Source organism: Zalophus californianus, chromosome 11 (assembly GCF_009762305.2).
Source record: "Zalophus californianus isolate mZalCal1 chromosome 11, mZalCal1.pri.v2, whole genome shotgun sequence".
Lineage (NCBI taxonomy): Eukaryota > Metazoa > Chordata > Mammalia > Carnivora > Otariidae > Zalophus > Zalophus californianus.
The window spans coordinates 88,463,241-88,490,399 of NC_045605.1; the positions used below are offsets into that span (position 1 = coordinate 88,463,241).

The 27,159-nt window shown below is 51.0% G+C and overlaps 2 protein-coding genes across 10 annotated transcripts in view; one reads left to right on the forward strand and one right to left on the reverse strand.

Moving 5' to 3' along the window:
* Positions 1 to 22,420, forward strand: part of PRR5L (proline rich 5 like) — a 148,509-nt gene extending 126,089 nt beyond the window's left edge. For all 9 annotated transcript variants that reach the window (XM_027578562.1, XM_027578555.2, XM_027578563.2 and 6 more), the window contains 3 exons: positions 3,067 to 3,207; positions 5,452 to 5,578; positions 20,238 to 22,420. In XM_027578562.1, coding sequence (XP_027434363.1) covers positions 3,067 to 3,207; positions 5,452 to 5,578; positions 20,238 to 20,632 — 663 coding nt within the window. In that variant the 3' untranslated portion in view covers positions 20,633 to 22,420. The remainder of the gene's footprint in view (positions 1 to 3,066; positions 3,208 to 5,451; positions 5,579 to 20,237) is intronic.
* Positions 3,136 to 9,880, reverse strand: LOC113913975. Its single transcript, XM_027578564.1, has 5 exons — positions 8,666 to 9,880; positions 8,229 to 8,580; positions 6,876 to 6,968; positions 3,916 to 4,085; positions 3,136 to 3,261 (listed from the first exon to the last, which is right to left on the reverse strand). Exons 1-5 carry the CDS (start codon positions 8,744 to 8,746, stop codon positions 3,175 to 3,177), a joined length of 783 nt encoding a protein of 260 aa, XP_027434365.1. The 5' UTR covers positions 8,747 to 9,880; the 3' UTR covers positions 3,136 to 3,174.
* Positions 22,421 to 27,159: the final 4,739 nt, after the last annotated feature.

The following is a 27,159-nucleotide window of genomic DNA, read 5'->3' on the forward strand; positions in this document are numbered from 1 at the left end:
CATAACTAGCAATTTGTAGGCTCTCGTCGCCCTCTTGGTTTTGGGTATTCCTGTATATTCTTGGCGTGGTTTGTTTCTCCCCTTTTCAGAAGTAGAGAAGATGGGGCAGGGAGACTTCTTTCTTTTCTTCCCCCTCCCTTTCTTGGAAGTCCGGTTTTAAAGCAAGATTCCTGGTGTCCCACATTGTGGGAAGGGAATCTTGTCTCTTGCCTTCCGTGAGGGATGCCTGAAGACAAGTAGCCACATGAGGGAGCGGAAAGAACGCTGGACTTCATCAGTCGTTGGGCTTGGGCAAACTCATTTCACTTCTCTGAAATGTTTCATCTGCAAAATGTGGGCTTTCGAGCAAAAAATGAGCAGCATCTCCTTAGTATTCTTATTCTGTGGTCGGAGCTTATTCTAACACTTGAGTCGCTTTCCTTCTACCTTCCTGCAGAGGCTAATAGCAGGACTGGTCGCTGCCGGGTCAGAATGGACACCCCTGCAGGCAGGTTGACGGGTAGATCTTCCTCTCCGAGATTCACGTCTCTGTCCTCCATTTACCCCACCCCCGCTCCGCCCACTGGGGTGAAGGCGCATATCTAATGGGGCTTTGTTGAAGTGCGGGTGTGGGGCCCAGCAACAGCACAGCCCATAGCGATGCTGTGTACCAGACACAAGGGCCCACGGGCTTTGTTTGCCCTGAATGGTGTTGCATGGGAACTTGGAATTCCTTTAAATCTATATCAGTACCTAAGAATTGGGAGGTTACGCCTACTGAGTCCATTTCCCATTTCTGGCCTGCCCCTCACAGTTCCAGTAGAAGCTCTGGCCTGCAGCTCACTGCTGTCTCCATCCCATCCTCAGCCCCATCCTCTACCCCCGTGGAGAGGGTTTGCAGCATTTCTGGAGTCAGTTCAGCTCCCATACCCACAAACGTCTCCCCTCCCTGTAATGGTCACCCCTAGGTCAGCGCTAGGTCCTAAGAATACAGACATGGGAAGTAGAGTTGCCAGAGTTAGCAAATAAAAGTATAGAATGCTGGCTTAAATTCGAATTTCAGATAAACAATGAGTAATGCAATATCTAGAACATACTTCTACTAAAAAATTATTCACATTCAACTGGACATTCTCTGTTTCATTTGGCAACCCTGCTGGAGGGGCTGTGTAGACCTGGGTCTCTGTCTTAGAACCCCGTGGGCATGGAATTCGAAGGTGGGGGTGTCCAGATGGGTTAGAATGGGGGAGTGGCATCTGAGTGGGCATGGCCCTGGTACAGTCATCGGATGGCCAAGATAGGGCCCTCACTGGCATATATCCAGGCAGGAAACCAGTTGTTGTTGTTGTTGTTGTTGTTTTTTAAGATTTATTTATTTATTTATTTGACAGAGAGAGAGAGACAGTGGGAGAGGGAACACAAGCAGGGGGAGTGGGAGAGGGAGAAGCAGGCTTCCGGCAGAGCAGGGAGCCCGATGCGGGGCTTGATCCCAGGACCCTGGGATCATGACCTGAGCGGAAGGCAGGCGCTTAACGACTGAGCCACCAGGATGCCCCAGGCAGGAAACCAGTTGTGCCGGTCTGAGGATGTTACCCATTCTGCCTCCCTTGAAGAATCGCAGGCTCCGGTGATAGTTGATATTGCCCCTACCCAGCCCCTTCCCCACACACAGTTTCCCAAGTGCTGCTGCTGATCCAGACACCCCACTTTGAGAAGCCCGGAGTTAGGGGTTCTCCCTTCCGGTAGTAACACGCCAAGGTGTCTGTCAGTCCAGCTCGATCCACCTCAGAGCCCCCCGTCTGTATAGGTGTCTGTGTGAGCCCTACTTCCTCGGTGGACAGATGTATTTTTGAGTACCTACTGCGTTCAAGGGGGTGGAAGCTTGCCTTCATTTTCCTACCTTAGAAGGCGAAAGGGACCTGGGAGATGAAATGAGGGCATAGCTAGCCACGAGGTCGGAGGTCAGTGCGGACTCTAGCCTCTTGGAAAAGGCGAAGTTTGCGGAGGGGGGCCCGCTGCCATTGGAGGCAGGCGGGGAAGGCAGTCAAGGAAGGGGGTGGTTGACCCAAGCCTGGAAGGCACCGGTGGCGGGTTGTATGCATCTCTGGGGACTGAGACGGGGGAGGGAGAGGGGGATGAGGAGATGGCAAAACCACTCTTGCCTGCATTTCTGTGAAACCCTAAGGAATTCTAAGAAATGTAAAACTTCCTTAAGCCTTGGCAGACGTGAGGGATGAAAAGTGACATCCGGTTTGGCAGGTACCTTCATGATCTCTTTGGCTCCACCAAGAGCAGCCCATTTCTGGGGTGTGCCGTGTGTATACACGCAAAGAGAGTCTGGGAGAGAGGCCCTCCTTCCTCTTTCTGCTTTGGGAAACTGGGGGCCCTAAAATCAAATAGTTAAGGTTTGAGACCCAGCTCTGCCCTGGGGATAGAACCGCAACTCTGGGCTCTAGGGGTTTCCTCTGTGAAGTAGGTTTAATAATAGTACCTGTCTCGAAGGGTGGGGATTAATCGTGTTAGTTCTATCGAAAATATTGAGAGTCATGCCTAGCACCTGAGGCTCAGTAAGTGTCAGCTCTCAGGATCATGAGTTCCTTCCATCCTCTGCCCACACCGTGCATGGTCAGACTCGTCCCTGTGTTTTCCTTCTTGGCCTGGCGCGTGCTAGGTGCCCACATACTGAACAGAGTTGAGGAAGCAGCCTTGGAACTGGGGTTGGGGTTGGGTGTCGGGGTGTTGATCTTTTCTCTCATTTCCCCCCATCTTCCTCTCTCTTCTTTCTTCCTGACCACCCCCGCCGCCGCCGCCCTCATGACAGCATGGCCCTCATTGATGTGTCTTGTATTATCTCGGGTCACTTAGGCAGGTTGAGTCACACCTTATCTTAAACGAAGCTTTCATTGGGAAGGAATGGGGCCAAGTCTTCGACTCTTTGGCAGCCCCCCCCCCACCCCGCATTCTGTAGACACCTCGTCCTGTCCCATCCCGGTGTTCTGTCCACACTGGTTGTCCTGGATTCCGTGTGGCTGGCAGCATATCCAGCGGGCTCTCACCTCCCGGCCCTGCGCCCTCTCTCCTCTCCAGGGCCAGGAGCTGACCATCCGCCAGATCTCCCTGCTGGGCTTCCGCGACCTGGTCCTGCTGAAGGTGAAGCTGGGTGATTTGCTGCTGCTGGCCCAGTCCCAGCCACCCTCATCCATTGTCCAGATGTTGCTCATCCTGCAGGTGGGTGAGGCCCCACTGGAGCTGTGGCCACCAGGCCGGGGGAGGAAGAGACCCCTGTGGGACGGGGGAGGGACCAAACGACCTGAGCACCTTAGCTCAGCTAGTATGCTTCAGTGTCGTCGTTCCTGTTCCTTCGCACGTTTGTTCATTTTCTGTACCTCCACTGAGCCCCTGCGAAGCCCCTGGCGCTGTGTTGCCTGCTGGGATCCCAGTGCGGGGGGCGGGGTTGGGGCGAGAGAAGCACAGTCCTGTTCTTCAGGGAGCGGACACCCTCCCTCCTCGCCCGGGAGGCTCAGGTAGCACGGGACGGCAAGAGCCCCCCGCAGGTGAGCTCGAGCCAGACCAGGAGCTCACTGGAAGGTTCCCGGGGCAGGAGGGCATCCTAAGAGACTACAGCCAGAAGCGAGACCATGTCAGGCCCCAAAGCAGCCAGGCTGTCACCACTTGCTGGTCTTTCCTTGCCTCTCTCTGACGCCGCCTCTGCTGGCTGGCCCTGCCCGCTGTCTCTTGGACTGGGTGTCCCTGTCCTTTCCCCCTCCCTCTGCAGACTTGTGCTCCAGCACTGTGGTCCGCACCCGACCAAACGTGGCATCATGCACACGGCTTACGCGTTGCCACCAAGTGGTGACCCAGACGGTCACCTCTTCATCCCCATCCCAAATCAACAGTAGGAAGACAAGCTAACACTACCGGTTCCTGGCTACGTACCTGGTGCAGGCCGAGGACTTTATGTGGTGTTTTCTGAATCAGATCATCCAAATGACCACTTCGTGAGGTAGATAGTGGTGTTATTCCCATTTTCCAGGCGAAGAAATGGAAACCCAGGAAGTGTGTGCTTGTCCAAGGTCCCTCAGCAAGTGGTAGTAGGATTCCGAGCTCTGTGCACTCAGGGGAAAGAGTTGGATTGGTCTAGCCCCGGCTACATGACTCTCCTTTGCCAGTCAGCCATGACCTTGGGTCAGGTACCATAAGCATGGCCTCGGGGAGCCCAATCCTCGGCGCCATGCCATGGGTTGGAGGCCCATTACGGTTCATTCTGCATGTCCTCCCTTCTGACCCCTTCCTAGCCCCAACCCCAAGTCTTCTGCCCCGGAACCCCCTTCCCCAGGCTCCTTTGTGTTTCCTTAAGCCAAACCCCCTCCCTTCCACCGCCCCCAGCCAGCCCTGTCTTCGTGGGATGGAGTTGACAAGGGGCCAAGTCAGCTTGCGTACAAGGGAGCCCCCACCTTGCCCAGCCATCCCCGGCTTGTGTGACGGGCCCTTCTTGCTCCCCTCCCCAACCATCTTTTCCTCCAGTCCCCCCAAACTACAGCACAGTGGGGAGTTTTTACTTTTTAAGTGAGGGTGATGTAACCTCTCTTCCGCTCTTGAGAATTTGGTGGGACACTCTGTTGGGCTGAGCACAACTCTGCCCCCCTGCAGCCCCTCAACACAGAGCAAGGCTTCAAGTCCTTTCCAGAGAGAAATTGGATTCCCTAGGAATCTGCTGGTCTTCTAGAGAACCTGGGTCACTTTTGGTCTCCTTTTTAAAGGTTTTTGACCGTTGTCATTTGTTAGTTGGTGTTTGCTCGGGCTTAGCCCCGAGGACGCCTGTCATGTTGGGCTTTGGAACTAACCCTTCATCTTGGGGCAAAATGTATGTCTAGCTCCACAGTGACTCTCTCTTTCTTCTGCTGTTCTGGATTTCTCCATGTTCTGTCCCCTTTTCTTTTCTAGCCTCCTTAACAAGTGGCAGTAAGATGGGCTCAGAGCCAAAACAGCCTGCATTCTAGTCCTGGGTTACATGAGCCCTCTGGGTCTTAACTTTCTTGTCTGTAGAAGGGGGATGATGAGGGCCCCTGGCTCCTCGGGCTGTGGAGAGGCCTCCGTGCTTTGGCCCATGTAAAGTGCTTATGCAAAGCGCTTGCATGCCAAGTATGAAGCAGCCACTCTGAGGGTGGGCTGCGTGGTTGGGACCCGTCAGACCTCAACCCTGGAGCTGGTGTGAGGACAGTCCCGCCTGCCCGGAGTGGCTGGGGCCCGACGGGAGAAGCCACCGCGGGGCACCGTTCTGATCACTGTGACCTGTGGCGAGTGACTGGGGCTTCGGGCCTCAGATTCCTTCATTCCAGCCACGAGGATGCTGTCTGCTGGTATCACGGCTCTGACTGTAGTAGGAGGGCCGGCGGGATTTGCTGGCTGAGTGCCAAGCTGGCCCTGGCCTCTTTTGACTGACCTTTGTCTCTCTTGGATGTTTATTTCCAGAGCGTTCACGAGCCCACAGGCCCCAGTGAGGGTTATTTGCAGCTGGAGGAACTGGTGAAACAAGTGGTGTCTCCTTTCCTGGGCATCAGTGAGGACCGCGGTGTCTCGGGTCCCACATCCGTGTCGGGTAAGGGGCGAGGCTCTCAGGCTGCGGGGGCCTCGGGGAGAATGCTGCCCGCGATGTTTTCCTGAGCCTGGATTGTGTAGCAGGCTCTTTGCTTCTCATGTGGGTCCCGGCTAATCTGTGCATGTTAATCACCTGTGCTTCCTGCTGGCCTGCGTCAGGGTAACCTCCCCGCTTGACGAGTCCTCCCCAGGGACTGATACTGCACCTCTGTGGTCTTGCTTGTCTGATCTGCATCTTTGACTAGTGGCTTTGATCTTTCCCGTGTGCCTGCAGTGTTCATTTTCCCGTATCTGATAGCCAGAAACTGGGCCAGATTGCAATGCCCCACACACACTTGAGTGGAAAAACCACCTGTGGTAGATTTTCCCTTGAAAGCAGCTTGAAATGGGAAGACAACTCATTTGGTGTATGGTCAGATGAAATGGAGCTGCTGTTCTCCCCCCACCCCCCCCACCCCTCCTTGTCCGTAGGTACCGCCAGGGCCTGCATGCCAGGGAAAGGCGAGCGCTCCTGGACTGCGGACAAGTCCGGTTTGTGGCTCTAAAACTAGCATTAGTGTCAGGCTCTGCACTTGGCACCCTGGAGAATCTAGAGGTGAATTGCATCTGTTCCTTCTCTCCGTGAAACCGCAGTCCAGATGGGGAAATAGCCATATAATAGGCTTATCATAAGAGACATTCCTCAGTTACCTTTTGAAATGAGAGCCCCCCAAATGCAGGAATTTCCCTATCTCCAGCAACCTTAATGGGACGCATATAGTATATGGTTCGTATATAGTAGGTACTCCAAAACATATCTGTAGATGGATGACAGCCAGTTGTACCCCAAGGCAGGGGTGACCAGCACCTATACAGAGGTGCAGAGGCAGACAGGGATTCCCTGAAATTGGAATCTTTTGCCCTGCTCTCCTTGCTTCAGTGGAATTGTAGCTGAGCGTCAGAGAAAAGGGCAGAAGAACAGTGTCCTGTGAGGTTCTGCCCGTTGCTGGGCCTCACTTCCGCAGAAGCAGGGCAGGCTGGCAGGTTTCCTGGCCGCTTCATGTGTCTCTGGAGACACCAGCGTAGCCACGGCTGCCACACATCTGGGGTGCTGGCCCCAGCCCGCCTGCCGAGTCCTCCCCCCACCCCCGCCCTTCCTTCCTCCCTTGCTCACTCACTCACACCACCCAGGAGCTGGTACAAGCCAGAGTGAGTAACAATGCCTCCTAAAGGAAAACCGTCAGCCCTGAGTGGGGTGCCATGTTGCTCTGCCCTCCCTGGAGCCCGCCTTCTGGCTTTGGCCCAGCCCACGGGCTCACCGGCTCCCTGAGTTTGGGCGGGACGATCCAGGCAGATGTCAGGACACAAGCAGGTGAGCTGGGCCGTGGCAGGGACCTGGCCATCGGCTGGGCCTAGAGCCGGGAGTAAGGATAGATTTGAAAGTTTGTTCAGGGAGTACTTACTCTAAGAGGGGATGCCTTTGGCTTTCCAGTTAAGCTCAGAATAATGCATACTTTTGGCAAATTTATAAAGTAAAGGCCTGAGGTTTTCTTATACCAAGGACAAGCCTCGCCTCCAGACTGTTGTCTCAGGAGGGGCAGAGGGGGAAGAAAATGACTCTTTTTGATAGTTTTATTATTATTATTATTATTTTAGCAAATGTGTCCTGAGGCCCTCCCCCTTGTGAGGTGAGGTGCTGCAGGTATACCCATGACTAAAATGGACCCATCTCTGCCCTGTGGTGCACACGGGCCGGTGAGCAAGTCACAAACGAGATCACGATGACTCATTAGTGTGCAAGGACTCTGATCAGGGGAAGCGCATCAGCCATGGGGCCCACGGCAGGGGTCCTTCACCCAGACTGGGAAATCAGGGGAGGCTCCCCGAAGGAAGTGATCCCTGAGATGCGTCTTGTAGGATGAATTTGAATTAGTCTGCCTTCCCTGTTTGCTCAGCTATCCCAAGCAAAGGGAAGGATCTTTGGGAGGGCTCTGGGGTAGGAGGAGGGGAACGGGAGGTTGGAGCCTTTGAGGAACTGAAAGACTTTCAGAGTTACAAAGTGGTTGGTGGCAAGGGAAGGCACAGGCCACAGACTACATCTTGGGCAGGCACTCTGCCGGGCGAGCTGGATACCCTACCACAGAGTGGGCACCACTGTACCCATTTTACAGGTGAGGCAAATGAGGATTAGGGTCACTCAGCTATTGGAGCTGGGATTTCAAAGCCCCATGTCGGTCGCACTTTACTGGCTGTCCTGCATGCTCCACCCTCACCCCAGCCTCCCCCTGTCAGTTTCCAGAAGGTGATTGTGATTTTACTGAGGGGCAGCTGAGGAGGTGTCCTTCCCCGTCATTCCTTAGCCCAACAGGGTTCCGGGGCCAGACATTTCACCTCAAACCTCTGCATACTAAACAGCTAAAATGGTCACAATGGAGCCCTTCCCTGTTGAGGACACCCCTTTGCCAGATAAAGTGAGGACTCTCTGGGCATTAGTCTTCCCCTCAGTAGAATGGAGTCCATAACGTCTGCCCTGCCTGGAGGAAAGGAGTGTGGAGACCACCAACCGACGTGTAAAGCCACAGGAGGGCTTTGCCATGATCCGCTCAGGGCCCATCCAGGGCTGGGAGTGGCCAAGGGCAGTGGGAGGGCTCATCTCAGAGGCCCGCACTTACGCCTGTCATGTTGCAGGTGCTGCCCAGACGCTTGTCTTCCTTGTACGGCCTGCTGAGGGGAGGGTGCCGTGCTGACCTCAGTCTCAGACTCAGGAAGAAACCTCCTGGGGGAGGTAACCAGAGCCAGAGGAGTGGTTTCTCCGGGGGATGGGGGGGGCCCGCACCTGCCCAGGGGTGTCTTGACCCCACGGGGATTCTTGGGAAGTCTCTCTTCTTCTGAGCCAGGCCGATGGGCTTGAGAAGTGAGCCTCACCCACTGATACGCAAGACTTGGGAGAGAGAGAGAGGAGTCTGAGGCTCGTGTTGGAGGACGGCGTATGATGTATGGCTCTCTTCCAAAGCAGTCACTTTCCTAGGGCAGTGGGGATGTGGAGGTGAGGAGGAAGAGTTAAAACTTAAAAAAAAAAGATTGGTCAGAGGCTGGACCTACATCCTACCTTTCTAGTTCCCAAAGCTTCCAGACTGCTGCCCTGGCTGCTCCCAGGGCCCTTGGAGCAAACATGCAGACCACTCAGCATGCTGTGTTCTCCCACACAAAAGCGCTGGCTTCCCACAGATCTTCCTCCATTGTGTTTCCAGGGGGAGGGCCCTTTTCCTCAAGATACTGTAACTTCTCCTCGTGACAAGTAGGCTTTCATGGGCTTTCAGGTGCCCAGGCCTGGAGAGAGACGCCCACAATGGGCTTGGTGTGCAGAGGTCACAATACCCACATTATGGCAGCCACTCCTGCAAGCCTGGGAGATCAAAGGCCTGGGAACCGAGTCCCCCACAAAGGGGCTGAGGACCGCCTCATCCAGGCTCTGCTTCTCTGGGGGTTTGAAAGGAGCTGCCATTGCTGGCTCGGGTGCTGGGGGATGAATGCCAGAGCTCAGTGGGGCACCTGGGGAGTGAGGAAGGAATAAAGGCCCCCCCGGCCCCACCCTGTGTGAAAGGCAGAAGGAGGCGGTCTGGAGGTGGGTGCTGGCCGAGGTGGCAGGACCTGGCGCCTCTCCCAGCTCAAAGGGCACCACTGTAAGGAAAGGACCCATTTCAGCCCCCAGGGGGTGCCCACAGCTTAATCATTCTCTTTAAGGGAGAGTTCCTTCTCTCAGTGGCAGGGCCTGGCTTTCCCTGGTACAAGTAAGAAGGAGGCGGGGAAGGTGGCGGGCAGCACCAGTGTGGGTAGCTGTCTCAGCTCCCGGCCCAGTATGTGGCCTGACCCCACTGGGGACGCAGCTGACGTGCTTGTCTGAGGTTGACTCTGGAGTCTGGTGGGAGCTTATCGAGGAAACACTGTCTGCCCAGGGGACTCAACACAGCCCAGCGGCCCCTGTGGTCTCTGTTCTGTCCACACCCAGTCCTGGGAACCAGAACATTCCACCCAGAAGGCAGAAGAGTCCTAGGCCGCTCCTGTGAGTCATGAGCAGGGAAGAGCCATCAGGAGAGAGGCGGGGCCGGCCGCAGAAGGAACAGGGCCTTGAAACCACAAGGGCCTGGCTTCAGCTGTGTGGCCTGGAGTAAGTTCCTTGATGTCTCTGAGCTGCAGAGGGCTGAGCACAGAGAAGGAAGAAGGGGCCCTGTCTGAGCGCAGGACCCAGGCAGAGTTGCTCCCTGCTGTGTTACGGGCCCCAGCTAGAGGGTGGCCTGGCCTCCTTGGAATCACTCCAGATGAAAAATTGTGCCTCTCCCTGGGAAGCCCAGACCACATCCTGGCCCTTGCCGTGCTGGGTGGTCCTGCTTGATGATTTGTCAGTCTCCCCCGTAGACTGTCAGCTCGTTGGGGGCAGGGAACACGTGGGGCCCCTCGTACCCCAGGCCCTAGCACAGTTCTCGGCTCTGAGGGAGCGAGTGAGTGAATGTCTGGGTTCCGTCCGTCAGTCGCTCTGGAGCAGGCCCCTCCGAAATGACTGCTCTTTAGGACTTCTCCTGGCTCCCCAGCGAGCTCCTGCCTTTACCTCTGCCCTGTCATTTGTTGACCTTGTCTTTTTTTAATTTCGTTATAGTTACCATACAGCGTTGTATTAGTTTCAGGTGTACAATAGAGTGATTCAGTAACTCTGTACTTGTTGACCTTGTTCTAACAGATCCTTGCGTGCAGGCTTCCCAGGGGGCACAAGCGGGGGCTCCACCGTCAGCCCTCAGCTTGAATCCTGCTTCCATCACTAACTGGCTACAAAGTTAGTTAGCATCTTGACTTCAGGTTCCTTTTCTGCAAAATGGTCAGAAGACGAGCATGGCGGTGAAGCACCTCCTTTTTTGATACAGTACCTCGCCCACAGTAGATGCTCAGCTAGTGATTGCTCCCAAGACCCTACCCCCCACCCCATACAGGCACACATGTACACGCACGTGCTCTGGGCTCGGGCCCCTGTGGCGGGTCCCGTGGCAGGTTCACATTTCTCCATCTCAGCAGTGACCACAGTGTTTTGTAGGTCGCAGCTCAGAGTGTTTGTTGAAGGAGGGGGCAGGTGTCATGGGACCCCTCCCCACTGTGTTTCCAGCTCTCAGCAGCACCTGAAGTGGTCTCTCTTGTTTTTGCTCCCTGTTAACCACCCCCGACAAGGACTTTGGGCCTTTGGGCTAACACAGCATGAGAGAGACGGATAACGGCAGGCACCCATCTGAAACACGTTTTCTGGCTCATTCTGCCAGGCTGGGGCCCCTGGAAATCATCAAACAGATCGTCATTTCTTCCAGAGATGCTGCGCGGGTCCACCGTCTGTCCTCCAGGCCCTCAGCTTACCCTGTGTCCTGGGCCTAGCCTTAGCTCCAGCTCGCTCCTCTTCCTGGGTCTGCGTGTGAGAAAGGCTCACCGGACCGTCTAGTCCAGCCTCCGGCCCAGCTAGTTGAGGGTTTGGGCCACAACAGATTTTGCAAGTGCCAATCATTAGGTGCTTGCTTCTAACGGCTAGCAGGAGACAAACGAATTGTTTTCAAGGGCATTATTTTTTTTTAATTTTTTATTGTTATGTTAATCACCATATATTACATCATTAGTTTTTGATGTAGTGTTCCATGATTCATTGTTTGTTCATAACACCCAGTGCTCCATGCAGAATGTGCCCTCTTTAATACCCATCACCAGGCTAACCCATCCCCCCACCCCCTCCCCTCTAGAACCCTCAGTTTGTTTTTCAGAGGCCATCATCTCTCATGGTTCGTCTCCCCCTCTGACTTACTCCCCTTCATTCTTCCTCTCCTGTTATCTTCTTCTTTTTCTTTTTTCTTAAAATATGTTGCGTTATTTGTTTCAGAAGTACAGATCTGTGATTCAACAGTCTTGCACAATTCACAGCGCTCACCATAGCACATACCCTCCCCAGTGTCTATCACCCAGCCACCCCATCCCTCCCACCCCCCACCACTCCAGCAACACTCAGTTTGTTTCCTGAGATTAAGAATTCCTCATATCAGTGAGGTCATATGATACATGTCTTTCTCTGATTGACTTATTTCACTCAGCATAACACCCTCCAGTTCCATCCACGTCGTTGCAAATGGCAAGATCTCATTCCTTTTGATGGCTGCATAATATTCCATTGTGTATATATACCACATCTTCTTTATCCATTCATCTGTCGATGGACATCTTGGCTCTTTCCACAGTTTGGCTATTGTGGACATTGCTGCTATAAACATTGGGGTGCACGTACCCCTTCGGGTCCCTACATTTGTATCTTTGTGGTAAATACCCAGTAGTGCAATTGCTGGATCGAATGGTAGCTCTAATTTCAACTGTTTGAGGAACCTCCATACTGTTTTCCAGAGTGGTTGCACCAGCTTGCATTCCCACCAACAGTGTAGGAGGGTTCCCCTTTCTCCACATCCCCGCCAACATCTGTCGTTCCCTGACTTGTTAATTTTAGCCATTCTGACAGGTGTGAGGTGGTATCTCATTGAGGTTTTGATTCGGATTTCCCTGATGCCGAGCGATGTTGAGCACTTTTTCATGTGCCTCTTGGCCATTTGGATGTCTTCTTTGGAAAAATGTCTGTTCATGTCTTCTGCCCATTTCTTGATTGGATTATTTGTTCTTTGGGTGTTGAGTTCGATAAGTTCTTTATAGATTTTGGATACTAGCCCTTTATCTGATACGTCATTTGCAAATATTTTCTCCCATTCTGTCGGTTGTCTTTTGGTTTTGTGGACTGTTTCTTTGGCTGTGCAAAAGCTTTTTATCTTGATGAAATCCCAATAGTTCCTTTTTGCCCTGGCTTCCCGTGCCTTTGGTGATGTTTCTAGGAAGAAGTTGCTGCGGCTGAGGTCGAAAAGGTTGCTACCTGTGTTCTCCTTTAGGATTTTGATGGACTCCTGTCTCCCGTTTAGGTCTTTCAACCATTTGGAGTCTATTTTTGTGTGTGGTGTAAGGAAATGGTCCAGTTTCATTCTTCTGCATGTGGCTGTCCAATTTTCCCAACACCATTTGTTGAAGAGACTGTCTTTTTTCCACTGGACATTCTTTCCTGCTTTGTCAAAGATAAGTTGACCATAGAGTTGAGGGTCCATTTCTGGGCTCTCGATTCTGTTCCATTGATCTATGTGTCTGTTTTTGTGCCAGTACCATACTGTCTTGATGATGACAGCTTTGTAATAGAGCTGGAAATCCGGAATTGTGATGCCGCCAGCTTTGCTTTTCTTTTTCAATATTCCTCTGGCTATTCGGGGTCTCTTCTGGTTCCATACAAATTTTAGGATTATTTGTTCCATTTCTTTGAAAAAAGTGGATGGTATTTTGATGGGGATTGCATTGAATGTGTAGATTGCTCTAGGTAGCATTGACATCTTCACAATGTTGGTTCTCCCAATCCATGAGCATGGAACGTTTTTCCATTTCTTTGTGTCTTCTTCAATTTCTTTCATGAGTATTTTATAGTTTTCTGAGTACAGATCCTTTGCCTCTTTGGTTAAATTTATTCCTAGGTATCTAATGGTTTTGGGTGCAATTGTAAATGGGATCGACTCCTTGATTTGTCTCTCTTCTGTCTTGTTGTTGGTGTATAGGAATGCCACTGATTTCTGTGCATTGATTTTATATCCTGCTACTTTACTGAATTCCTGTATGAGTTCTAGCAGTTCTGGGGTGGAGTCTTTTGGGTTTTCCACATACAGTATCATATCACCTGCAAAGAGTGAAGAGTTTGACTTCCTCTTTGCCGATTTGGATGCCTTTGATTTCTTTTTGTTGTCTGATTGCTGTGGCTAGGACTTCTAATACTATGTTGAATAGCAGTGGTGAGAGTGGACATCCCTGCCGCGTTCCTGACCTTAGGGGAAAAGCTCTCAGCCTTTCCCCATTGAGAATGATATTCGCTGTAGGTTTTTCATAGATGGCTTTTATGATATTGAGGTATGTACCCTCTAACCCTGTACTCTGAAGAATTTTGATCAAGAAAGGCTGCTGTACTTTGTCAAATGCTTTTTCTGCATCTCTTGAGAGGATCATATGATTCTTGTTCTTTCTTTTGTTAATGTATTGTATCACGTTGATTGATTTGCGGATGTTGAACCAGCCTTGCAGCCCAGGGATAAATCCCACTTGGTTGTGGTGAATAATCCTTTTAATGTACTGTTGGATCCTATTGGCTAGTATTTTGGTGAGAATTTTTGCATCCATGTTCATCAAGGATATTGGTTTGTAATTCTCCTTTTTGATGGGCTCTTTGTCTGGTTTTGGGATCAAGGTAATGCTGGCCTCATAAAATGAGTTCGGACGTTTTCCTTCCATTTCTATTTTTTGGAACAGTTTCAGGAGAATAGGTATTAATTCTTCTTTAAATGTCTGATAGAATTCCCCTGGGAAGCCATCTGGCCCTGGGCTTTTGTTTCTTGGGAGATTTTTGATGACTGCTTCAATTTCCTTAGTGGTTATAGGTCTGTTCAGATTTTCTATTTCTTCCTGGTTCAATTTTGGTAGTTGATACATCTCTAGGAATGCACCCATTTCTTCCAGGTTATCTAATTTGCTGGCATAGAGTTGCTCATGATATGTTCTTATAATTGTTTTTATTTCTTTGGTGTTGGTTGTGATCTCTCCTCTTTCATTCATGATTTTGTTGATTTGGGTCATTTCTCTTTTCTTTTTGATCAGTCTGGCCAGGGGTTTATCAATCTTGTTAATTCTTTCAAAGAACCAGCTCCTAGTTTCGTTGATCTGTTCTACTGTTCTTTTGGTTTCTAGTTCATTGATTTCTGCTCTGATCTTTATTATTTCTCTTCTCCTGCTGGGTTTAGGCTTTATTTGCTGTTCTTTCTCCAGCTGCTTTAGGTGTAGGGTTAGGTTGTGTATTTGAGACCTTTCTTGTTTCTTGAGAAGGGCTTCTATTGCTATATACTTTCCTCTCAGGACTGCCTTTGCTGTATCCCAAAGATTTTGAACAGTTGTGTTTTCATTTTCATTGGTTTCCATGAATTTTTTTAATTCTTCTTTAATTTCCTGGTTGACCCATTCATTCTTTAGTAGGATGCTCTTTAGCCTCCATGTATTTGAGTTCTTTCCGACTTTCCTCTTGTGATTGAGTTCTAGTTTCAAAGCATTGTGGTCTGAAAATATGCAGGGAATGATCCCAATCTTTTGGTACCGGTTGAGACCTGATTTGTGACCTAGGATGTGATCAATTCTGGAGAATGTTCCATGGGCACTAGAGAAGAATGTGTATTTCGTTGCTTTGGGATGGAATGTTCTGAATATGTCTGTGAAGTCCATTTGGTCCAGTGTGTCATTTAAAGTCTTTATTTCCTTGTTGATCTTTTGCTTAGATGATCTGTCCATTTCAGTCAGGGGGGTGTTAAAGTCCCCCACTATTATTGTATTGTTGTGAATGTGTTTCTTTGCTTTTGTTATTAATTGCCTTATATAATTGGCTGCTCCCATGTTCGGGGCATAGATATTTGCAATTGTTAGATCTTCTTGTTGGATAGACCCTTTAAGTAGGATATAGTGTCCTTCCTCATCTCTTATTACAGTCTTTGTTTTAAAATCTAGTTTGTCTGATATAAGGATTGCCACCCCAGCTTTCTTTTGGTGTCCATTAGCATGGTAAATGGTTTTCCACCCCCTCACTTTCAAGCTGGGGGTGTCTTTGGGTCTAAAATGAGTCTCTTGCAGACAGCATATTGATGGGTCTTGTTTTTTAATCCAATCTGATAGCCTGTGTCTTTTGATTGGGGCATTTAGCCCATTTACATTCAGGGTAACTATTGAAAGGTATGAATTTAGTGCCATTGTATTGCCTGTAAGGTGACTGTTACTGTATATTGTCTGTGTTCCTTTCTGATCGTTGCTGCTTTTTGGCTCTCTCTTTGCTTAGAGGACCCCTTTCAATATTTCTTGGAGGGCTGGTTTCGTGTTTGCAAATTCCTTTAGTTTTTGTTTGTCCTGGAAGCTTTTTATCTCTCCTTCAATTTTCAATGAGAGCCTAGCTGGATATAGTATTCTTGGCTGCATATTTTTCTCGTTTAGTGCTCTGAAGATATCTTGCCAGTCCATTCTGGCCTGCCAGGTCTCTGTGGATAGGTCTGTTGCCAATCTAATGTTTCTACCATTGTAGGTTACATATCTTTTCTCCCGAGCTGCTTTCAGGATTTTCTCTTTGTCTCTGAGACTCGTAAGTTTTACTATTAGATGTCGGGGTGTTGACCTATTATTATTGATTTTGAGAGGGGTTCTCTGTGCCTCCTGGATTTTGATGCGTGTTTCCTTCCTCACATTAGGGAAGTTCTCTGCTATAATTTGCTCCAATATACCTTCTGCCCCCCTCTCTCTCTCTTCTTCTTCTGGGATCCCAATTATTCTAATGTTGTTTCGTCTTATCGTATCACTTATCTCTCGAATTCTGCCCTCGTGATCCTGAAGTTGTTTCTCTCTCTTTTTCTCAGCCTCTTTATTTTCCATCATTTGGTCTTCTATATCACTGATCCTCTCTTCTGCCTCATTTATCCTAGCATTTAGTGCCCCCATTTTTGATTGCACCTCATCAATAGCCTTTTTGATTTCGACTTGGTTAGATTTTAGTTCTTTTATTTCTCCAGAAAGGGTTTCTCTAATACCTTCCACGCTTTTTTCAAGCCCAGCTAGTATCTCTAAAGTCATGAGTCTGAACTCTAGGTCCGACATCGTACTAATGTCCGTATTGAGTAGGTCCCTGGCTGACGGTACTACCTCTTGTTCTTTTTGCTGAGGTGATTTTTTTTGTCTTGTCGTTTTGTCCAGAGGAGAATAGATGAATGAAAGAACAAAATGCTAACAGGTTTACAACGTCCCCAGCAAATATACTGTATACAAATCAGAAAAGACCTGAAACCAGGGGAAAAGAAAGGGAAAGAAAGAAAAAAGAAAGAGAAAAAAAAAAAAGAAAAAAAGATAAAAACAAAAACAGAACAATACAAAAAAATCAGAATATGATCAAATATGATCAAGCTAGTGCATAGATCAGTGCCACACACTAGATTTTGGGCGTATTTTGGTCTGTTAGAAAGAAGTGCCTCCTAAAATTTTAAAGGAAGAAAGACATACATGTACAAAATAAGGGTTGATACAATGAAGGGATGGAAGATGACTGTAAAGATGAAAATTATAAAAGATTTTATAAAAGGAGTTGATAAGATAAGAAGTTGTTTGAAAAAAGAAAGAAGATTTAAGAAAAAAAAAAAGGAAAAAGGGAGAGAATTTGATCAGGCAGGAGACTAGAACAAAAGCCATACACTAGTGATTTAGGGTATATTTTGATCTGTTAGAAGAAACTGTATCTCAAAATTTTAAAGAGAGAACAACTTATATATATATATGCCAAAAATAAGGGTAACTACTATGAAGGGATAAAATATGACTCTAAAAATGAAAAATAAAAAATGTTTTTTTTTTTTTTAAAGGGATTGATAAGATGTTGGTTGAAAAAGGGAAAAAGAAAAATAAAAAAAAACCAGTTATCAAAAATTAACTTTGATGAACTAATGAATCATGGTAAAAAAAAGCCATGAATTCTATGTGCAGTATTCCCCTAGCGCTGGAGTTCTCCCGTTCTCCTTGATCGATAAACTTGGTCTTGGCTTGCTGGCTGTTCGTGCTGATCTTCTGGGGGAGGGGCCTGTTGCTGTGGTTTCCAAATGTCTTTGCCGGAGGCTGAATTGCCCCGCCCTTGTCGGTCCGGGCTAAGGAATCTGCTCGGGTTTGCTCTCAGGAGCTTTTGTTCCCTGCAAGCTCTCGGCGCAGCTTTGGAGGACCAGGGCAGAAATGGTGGCCTCCCAATCTCCACCCGGAGGAGCTGAGAACTCGGGGCCCCGCTCCTCAGTGTGCCCCCAGAGAAAAGCAGTCACTCCCGTCTCCCCGGTCTCCGGCCGCATCCGTGCTCACCCGGCCTGTGACCGAGCGTTGCTATCTCTGGCACCCGACCCCATGTGGAGTCTCCAAACCCAGCAGATCCCTGCGGTGCGTTCCCGCGCCGCTCCTCCCCGGGGGAGGGAGGGGAGTCTCCTCAGCTCTGCCGCTTGTTGGGTCCCTGCTGGAGGAGCAGTGGCCCTACTGGGCCGCGGATCACAGTTTATGGCAACCCCGAGCTGAGAGCCCGCGCCTCGGCTCCGTCTCTGCAGCCAGCTTCCCCGCTCTGATACCTGGGAGCTCTGGCGCACTCAGGCACCCCCGGTTTTTCTGTGACCCCAAGGGTCCTGAGACCACACTGTCCCGGGAGGATTGTACCCCCTGCTTAGCCACTGCAGCGACGTCCCTCAGCCGAGCCAACTTCTAAAAGGTCTGATTTTGTGCTCCGCGGCTCTATCACTTGCCAGAAGCGGCCAACGGAGGCCCCTCCCCCGCCGTCTATCCTCCCGAATATCGCCTCGGATTCACTTCTCCGCACGTCCTACCTTCCAGTAAGTGGTCGCTTCTCTGTTCAGAGTTGTTGCTACTCTCCTCTTCGATCTCCTGTTGAGTTCGTAGGTGTTCAGAATGGTTTGATCCCTATTCAGCTGAATTCCTGAGACCAGACGAAATCTAGGTCTCCTACTCCTCTGCCTTCTTGCTCCGCCCCCTCAAGGGCATTATTTTTAAGGATGGTTCTTTAATGGGACCCCGGCTTCTTTGAACCCTTCTGGTGCCTCTGTCTTATAGTTACCGATTTTTGTGATCATAAAAGTAATACATGGTTATTGTAACACTGTGGGAACATTATAGAAACGTTGAGGGTATGAGCCCCCATGCTCCCGGGAGAACCTCGGCCAATGCTTGGCATGGATTCTTCCTTCTCAGTTGCTCCTTGCCATTTTGTCTCCTATTTGTTCTTCCCCAAAGAGAAGAGCCACTGACCCAGCCCTCCTGGCCAATACCAGCCTCTTGTTCGGCACCTCCTGGGGGATAGGGTTTGCTTTCCCTTTAGAAACTAGGTCTTCCCCTGGGATCCTGTCCGTGTGCAGGAACACCACCCCTGTCCTGCTTCTCCCCTGCTGCCCACTGCCTCCCCCTGCTGAGAAAGGGATGGGTTTCTTTTGGGATCTTTGGAGTCTTAGGGACGTGGGAGCCATGGAAAGCTGGGCCGGACGGGATGGGGTAGGTGGCTGGCCAGCTGGGAGAGGTATGCACTGGTAGAAAGAGGGACGTGTAACAGAACCCACTTGGTCCTCGGCCCTCCATTCTCACTGGGGTCCTCCAGCCAGCTCATGATACAGATGCAGTGCTGATGTAGGGGAAGAGGTGGGGTGCCTCTTAAGGAGCAGGGGGAGGTAACCGCCCTGAGACCGAGGGGATGTAGGCTTGTCATGGCCCTGGCTTTCCTTACTTCTGGCCCCTCAGGCTCCAACCCTGCGTAGCTCCTGCCAGGTGCATCTTCCTGGAGCACAACCCCCAACCTGCCCCATGCCCCAATGGCTTGTCTGATCACAGAAGTTTCCATCTGGCTTTCAAGGGCCCTCCTGTGATCAAGGGCCCTCCTGCCTGTTTGTGCACATCTCCACTGTTTCATGTCTTCCATGTTCCAGCCAGGCTGTGGCCGGATGGCGCACCTGGCTCAGCACTGGAGATGCTGTGTGTGTCCAGCATCTGGAATGATGCTGTCCCTCCCCCCAGCTCCAGTGTACGTCCTCCCTGACACATGGATCCGCTTTTTCCTGCCTCGAAACCCCTTGTCCTTCCCTGGAGATACTCAGCCTATTCTAGTTCTATGTGCTTCATGTGGGGGTGTCTAGGAAGAGCAGGGTCTGCAGTGAGACCTCACTTCACTCCCAGCTGTACTGCAGCTTAGCTGTGTGCACGTAGGTCAATTATCCACCACTCTGATACTCCGTCTTCTCATCTGTAAAGTGGGGGCTGATAGCATATCATGACTTAGGTCAGTTTTTAGGAGGAGTCAAAAGATGATTGTATGTCAAGGCTTAGCGTAGTTTCTGGAATGTGCGGAGTGCTCAGGCAGCAGCGGTTTTCCAGTAATTTGAGGCCAGGCCTCGTCTTCGGGGTCTGCCTCCACGGGACCATCTGTGGAGCCTCGCCCATCCCTTGATGGTGCCAGAGGCTGCTGAAATCGCATATGACTTGAACAGAATGCAGGTCACAGCCCCTTGATCTGGTGGGAGGGGCACTGTGGTCCCGGTCAGGATGATTTGGAGGATGTCCCACGGCCCTCGCTTTGACAGCTGAGGTCCCCTAAGCTGGACTTAGGCTTGAGGGGCTAAGTCATCTGCTGTCACTGGGGAGGCCCCTACTTCCTGCTGAACAGAGCCAGAGCGTGTCTTCTAGAAGTTGGTCCAGCCAGTGTCCAGGCCTTTAGAGGAGACTGGTTGAAAGGAAAGGTAGGGCGAATGCAGTGAAGCTCAGGTGGCAGCTGGGAAAGAGGGGAGACGCCCTAGACCCTGACACGCCCTGGGAAGCCCTCTGGGGCCCCCCGCTCTGTCCCCACGTGTCCACGCTTCAGGTTCCCTGCCTTTCAGCACGTCTGTACCTCAAGCTGTTCCTGGGCATGGAGCCACCACGTCCCTGTTGCCCCAAACACAGGAGCAGGTTTTGGCCCCCCTGCCCAGTGACAGTCTTTGCTGGTCTTTCTCTTGCAGCCAGACGCCACTCCAGGGTCCGGCCCAAGGTCGCGGTCCTGAGCTACGCCTGCCCGACCCCCGCCCTCAGCCGGCCCCTGAATGAGACGGCCCTGACCCCCCTGGCGGAGCAGGAGGGGGAAGCCTACCTGGAGAAGTGTGGCGGCGTCCGGCGGCACACAGTGGCCAATGCCCACTCGGACATCCAGCTGCTGGCGATGGCCACCATGATGCACTCGGGCCTGGGTGAGGAGCCTGGCGGGGAGGACAAGGGCCTGCTCCTGCCGCCCAGCTTCTCGCCACCGCACCGGCAGTGCTCCAGTGAGCCCAACATCACCGACAGCCCCGATGCCCTGCAGCAGGGGGCCGCGGGCAGCCAGGGGGACTCCGAGCTGAACTGTGCTTCCCTTGGCTGAATGCCCACCCCTGGGACCTCCCAGCCCCGGCCTGACCACCAGCATGAGCACGGCTCCATCCCCCGGGCAGGGGCAGGTGGGGCAGAGTTCCCCAAGGGGCTCCTCCTGAAGGCCTAGTCCAAGTGCCCCGGTTGTGAACCTCTCTGTTTTCGTGACTGTGACCCCCCTCTTGGCAGCCACACAGACCCGACTGCCTGATGCTCACTTTCTGCTTGCCTGACTCCGGATCCTCCTCTGGGGGCTCTGCCCTCAGATCAGTGCTGTCTGACTCTCCCTACGATATCGCCCAGGGCCTCTGGCCTGAGGATAGCGGGAGGTCGGCTGAGCCACACATGGAGCCCGCAAGGATGCGTTGGCCTCCGGAGAGCCCCTGTAGGTTCTTGTGATGCGAGGCTGCCAGGAGAAGAGGTGGTAGAGCGGTACCTCTCCTCCCCTGCTCTGGGTGGAGTGAAAGCAGGCAGCGACCCCTGCCAAGCAGGACACTGGGAGCGTACCTTCCTTATTTTACTTTCAGAATTCCTGGAAAAGAGTTGTCCCTCTGGCGGGTGAGGGTCATTCTCATCGGTATCCAGATCCTCCATGCCGCCTTTAACTTTTGGCCCCGGGGGACCACCCGGCTGGAGAAACGTCCTCTTTGATGAAGCCTCAGTGCTCCCCTCTCTGGCCTCCTTCCAAGCTCAAGGAACTAACCTCCCTGGTGGAGTAGCTGGTGCCTTTCAGAAATTGACCATTTTCCTGTTGTGGGTGCGGGGCCAGTGGATGCCAACCAAGTAGTCTGTTCCTGGATTTGACTTGAATTTTTTTAATGTGCATCGTTTCAAAAAAAAAATTGTTTGCAAATATTTGCACGTAGGATCTTGCATTGCTCATTTCCAAGGGCGTGTGTCTCCAAACTAGAAAATAAACAGCCCCCCCCACTTAGGAAAAGAGCCTGGAAGTGGTTCAGGGTGCAGGTGATCCGTGGTGGGTAGGGCTCATCAGCCGCAGAGTGCTGGAAGCAGCTGGACTTGAATCCAGAATGAGCGTCACGGTCTGTATCACTGAGGTAGGGAGGCTCCGTTTGCCTCAAGAGCAGAGGGTCGTAGCAAATGCAATGTCTCAGTGCTTTACAGTAGGGGAAAATGGGGGGAGATGTGGGCAGGACCTTTTGGAGAGAGGTTCATTCCCTGTGATTAAAGAAGTGCCTGGAATTTCTAACATCTGAGCTCTCAAAATGCTGTTTGGGGCAGCAGGCTTTGGTACTGTGGTGAATCCTTAACACTGCTCCCTCCGGGTCTGGGCTTTTTATCCACCTAGAAGCCCTCTTCTCTTTGTATTTGCCTGGTGGCCCCACCAATAACAGCTCCAGAAAAAAGAGAAGGCTTTCCTGAGTCCTTCTGGTACCTTCTAGATGTCCTTTTAGTCCTTGGAAACTGTTAACAAGACATGAGCCAGCTTGGCTTCCAATCTGGCGGGAGGTGGCTGGGCGAGGGCGAGAACAGTGTGAGCCGCCAGCAGGGAAGGCGGCCTTCTAAGCATATCTAAGCCTTGACGGCACATCCCTTCTGGGTGAAGACCTGGAATATGACCAGAGTCATGCTTTGGATGGCTTGTACTTTTGGGAAGTTAGTTTAAAACGCTGTCTCATTTTTATTCTTCTAAGAATGTGGAAGAGAAATGTCCAAAGGAGACCTTCTGGGAATTTCAAACAAAAAAAATCTCTGTGTATGTGTTGGATGAAGTCCACAAATTGACTAACGTGCATTAGCGATAGAACATCAGTAAGTAACAACATGATGATTTATTTGACTGATGGTGTCTGTCCTTACTGGTACACTTAGCGCTCGGGACTAGTATTTATCGATCCAGGCGAAGTCATTAATCATGCTTGGGTATGCTTTTTTAGTTTCCGGCGTTAATGATATATACGCTTGTAAATGCCTTGTCCTTATACTAAACGCCCCTGATGAGGCCAGCAACCGTTGGTTAAACATGTGAGCTCTTAGGCTGAGAATGGGAGTGTCAGTAGAGACCCAGTGTACTTAATTGCTGATGACTGTTAGCCAGTTTACAACTTCACCTTTGATGTCCATGCCTGATCCTGCGCCGTGGGTATTTCAGACTGTACAGAGACAATTTTGTTGATGTTTATGGGCATTTTAGCCTTCAGACCTGTCGCGAGAGCGACGGCGGTGGTGCTGGCAAGCACTTTTTCTCCCTTACGAGACGAAGCTAGGATCTTCTGGTTGCCTTTTAATGACAGGAAGCTATCACGACTCCAAGCTCTGGGTGTGCTCACGAACCAAAAACCTTTCATGTCTGTTTCCAAAACAGATTCAATAAACGTCATTTTGTACACATCATCCCGTCCCCGTGCTGTGTGGCTTGACTGGACCTGCGAGCGCTGCAGTCCCCGGGCTCTTCATGCATCCTGCCCTCACGCTCTCTGCCGGCCTCTCCTGCCTCCACGTCCCTTTTCCTGTTGCCTCCACTCCAGGATTCGGCAGCAGCCTTACCTCGGCCGGTGTCCCCCGGGTTTTGTTTGCCATCCTCAGCTGGACTGGCTGGTCATTTCCGGGACAAGCAGCCTGTCTGCAGAGCTTGAAAAACACCGAACAAAGTCTGGGAAGGCCAGTTCTCTTCTAAAGCCAGCTTGGGCTCTTCCCGAGCATTTGACACTTACCGTGACTCCTCATGGACTCTCTCTTCATATACTCCCCTCCGATTCGGTTTGGCAGACAGAAACTTTAATCTGTAATCTGCTACTCTCTGCATAGGCTTTCCTAGGACCGCTGGAGCAGAGTTGACCTGAGATTGAAGGCTTATTAGTAAGAGCATTCAACGCGGTGTGACCCAAGCTGATTGAGGATCCTGGGGGATGCAAAGCGGGGCATGTCCCTTCGTGTTGAGCCTTCAGAGGCCGTAAGGCGAGAGAGAGCTGTGCTTCGGTGGATTTCACCTCATTGATGCACTGTCACGTCGACTCCTGCATCTGCTCAGCTACCCACCGAGTATGTGTGGAGCTGCCATCGTGTTGCAGGCCCTTCTCTTGGTGCTGGGGATGCAGCAACGGACAGCCAGGCAAGGGGCCTGCCTGCTCTCCTGGAGACCATCCAGCAGGGGAAGGCTGGTGATCAGGTCAACAGGCGCATTTCAAATAACGACCAACACTGGGGGACATCAAATGACAAAATGCAGTGGCTGGGGGAGAGGAGAGGGCGGCCCTGGGTCCGGTGGCTAGAGAAGTTCTCTCTGCAGTTGACTCGAGCCAGCCTTACGATCGGCTTCTGTTGCCTGTCCCTGCCATCACAAATGACCACAGATGGTAATGGCATTGAGTGGTTTAAAACCACACACATTCATTATCACAGTTCTGTAGGCTGCAGTCTGACGTGGGTCTCATGGGGCTAAGATCAAGGTGTCGGCAGGACTGTGCCCCTGGCTGGAGGCTTGGGGAGAATGCATTCCCTCCCCTTTGCCAGCTTCTGGAGGTCACCTGTATGCTGGGCTTCTGGGCCACCTCCTCCAGCGTCAAAGCCAGCAACGGTGGGGGGAGCCCCTCAAATCAAGTGCATCGCAGCAGCCATACATTCTGTCTCTCCGCCCCCCCCACCCCATGTTTAAGGCCCTGTGATTCCCATCAGGCCCACCCAGACAACACAGCATGATCTCCATCTGGACTGCCGGCATCTCTCCCGGGAGGAGAAAAGCCACCATAGGGGGTGCTCAGGGCCCTGTGGAGATGAGACTGCAGTGGGCAGGCGGGTGCTGGTCTCAGTGTCCAGGGGCCTTCAAGCCAGACCTCCACCCACCCTGGCCCGGACTCCCACACTCACTAGGATTCTGGAGTCTCTTGTTCAGATCTTTCTCTGATTTCTAATCTCATAATGCTTGTCCGGCCCTCATCCTCCCATCTGGACTTCTGCCACTGGGTACTCCCTGTGTTTGCCTCCAGATTCCATCTCTCCCCATGGACGGCCCCAGCGGATCTTTCTAAAACATAGTTAAAACTTCTCCCAGGCTTCCAAAAACATCCACACACCTGAATGTGACTTCAAAGTCCTTTCCAAGCTGGCCCCCAGCTGCCTTTCTGGCCTCTGCTGCTCTGTGACTCCCTGTGAACAGGTGTCAGGCTCACTGGATGGTTTGGTGTCCTGAAGCTGCCCCCTCTCCCTGCGGGCCCTGCCCACTGCTTCTCCAGGTAGGAGACGTTTCTGCCTCCACACGTGTGCAGGTGCTATCCCAGGAAGGCAACAGTATGTGGGATTTGTGTTTGCCTGCCTAGGGCTTAGCAATGCAGAGAAAGTTCTCTAAGTCAGGTGCATTGGATGAATTAATGGGATGGCGGTAATTCTGACTGCCACTCCTTCCCTCCCACCTATTTGTATAAAAGACCTTCACCCCCTTTCCTTTCTCCGCAGGCAGAGACCTTCCCCATGCTGCTCTCTAACCATGTTCCAGCTGAGGCTACGTGGCCCAGTGACCTGGGAACACGGATGGGGGCCAGGTCTCAGCCGTTCCCTGCAGCCCCCCACTTCCTGCTCCAGCCCGAGGCTACCAGTCCCTGTGCAGCGCTAACCTGTGCACAGGGCTGGTGCTTTGCTCCCGAGCCGGCTGCTTCCTTCCTGGCCTGATTCCTTCAGGGCCCGGAACATGTGCCTGTTGTTGGCACGAGGCCAGGTCTTTGCAGAAGTTCTCCTGCCAAGAAGTAAGCGGGAGTATTCCTGGCCAGTGTGCTCAGGCAAGAACCTCCTGGTCCTAACCCAGGAAAGATCCAGCAAAAGGGAGCTTCATACTCTGCCCTGGTGTGCCAAGCACTACACGGACCCTCACAACAACTGTGCAAGGCAGGTATCGCCCCCATTTTGCAGATGGGGAAACTGAGGCTTGGGTTCTTTTACCCCATGTCCAGTGACCATCCTTCCTCTCTTCCATGAGGTGTCCTGGCTTGGTAGAGGATGAGGAAGCAGAACAACTAAGCCAGGGGCATATCCTCCTCAGCTTGCTACATGGTGAGATGGGTTTCAGGGTTTCCAGAGTGGAGAAGCAAAGCTGCCTCTCTTGCTCTTCTCTGGCCACTTCTAAAAAAACCTCATGAGGGGAGGGAGTGAGGGTGGGGAGAGTCTGATTGGCTGATTTCCTATGCAGAAAAGATTTCAGTGGGTCTTTTTCTTGAAAAATTAGTAAGTGTAAATTTGGATTTAAAAATAGTATTTTAATAAGTTTAATAATTAGTATTCACTTAATAAATAATTCAGTTAATAATGTCTTTAGAATCAATATTCAATTTAAGATAACAAATTTAAAAGCCTTTCTTAGGCTTTTAACTTCAACTCAACAAATTTTATTATTGTATTTATAAGTCTAGCAGATTTTAGCATTAATTTTGGAGAATCCTTTAAATAACACTTGGTCCTATTTACAAGCTTAGCTCAGCACTTCAAACACTTTTAAATACATTTATAAATTTAATATTTCTTTTTTAAGTACTTCAGTTTTTCTGACAGCATATAAAATCTCCCCCTTCTAACTTCTTATAGAAACTAATAAATTAAGCTTATAAATAAGGAAAACTTTAAGTGTTTTTACACTCTACTTAAGCTTAGATGACACCATAAAAAATCACAAGTCTTAATTACTCAATTATACATTTTAAAATGGATTATAAAACTGTCACCGATCAGGGCCTTATTCTCTTAAATACCACATGTGTCTAAAATACCAACTATGCGTAGATTCCTTCCTCGCATAAAAGTCTTAGTGCTCTATAGTTTGTTTCTTTTAAATCTTCCCACACTTGAGTCTAAACTTCCTGGTGTGCTGGTTGTGAAGCTCTTGTCTCTCAGCTTCAGGCCTTTTCCGCATTTTGGGATGCTGGGGCTGGAAGTCCAAAACCCCAGTTCGTGCTGGGGCTGGAAGTCCAAAACCCCAGTTCCGCTTTGTGGGGCTCCTCCTGTAGGAGGTGCTGGAGGGCGGCTGGGAGGCTGGGGTGGAGGGCAGTGAGGAGAGACCGCTCATCCCTGTTTCCTGCCTTTGTCAACATCCTGGGGCAGGACAGGTGGGCCCAGTGGCAGCACCTGGGATCAGTTTGCAGCTTTTCCTCCCACAGGCAGCCTCAGGACATCTCCCCTCAGAGCCAGCAGCACCAGCCGGCTTGGGCCCTCCTCCAGCCCTTTCGAAGTCAACCATCCCCAACTGGGGCTTTTGTTTCTCTCCTTCTAAGGGTGGTACCTGCTTCCTGCACTTTCCACTTCTGAGATTCCTCCGTGTCTCCTCTTTGCCGGCTGACTTGTCCAATACCTGATTAACAGTTCTGTATGTTAAATTCTCTGTTCCATTGGTAGGTGCGGCTTTTGCCCCCTGACTAGAGCCTGGCTGATAAACCACTCACTAAAGAAGGCACTGACCCTCTCTGTTTACCCACGTTACTAACGACCAGAAATTTCCTTTGGGTATGCGACCCAGAGCCGTAGACATGCACAGCAATTCTTCTCACCTTGACGTAAGGACACCAAAACATCTTTTCAAGTGATTTTGGCGACTGTTTC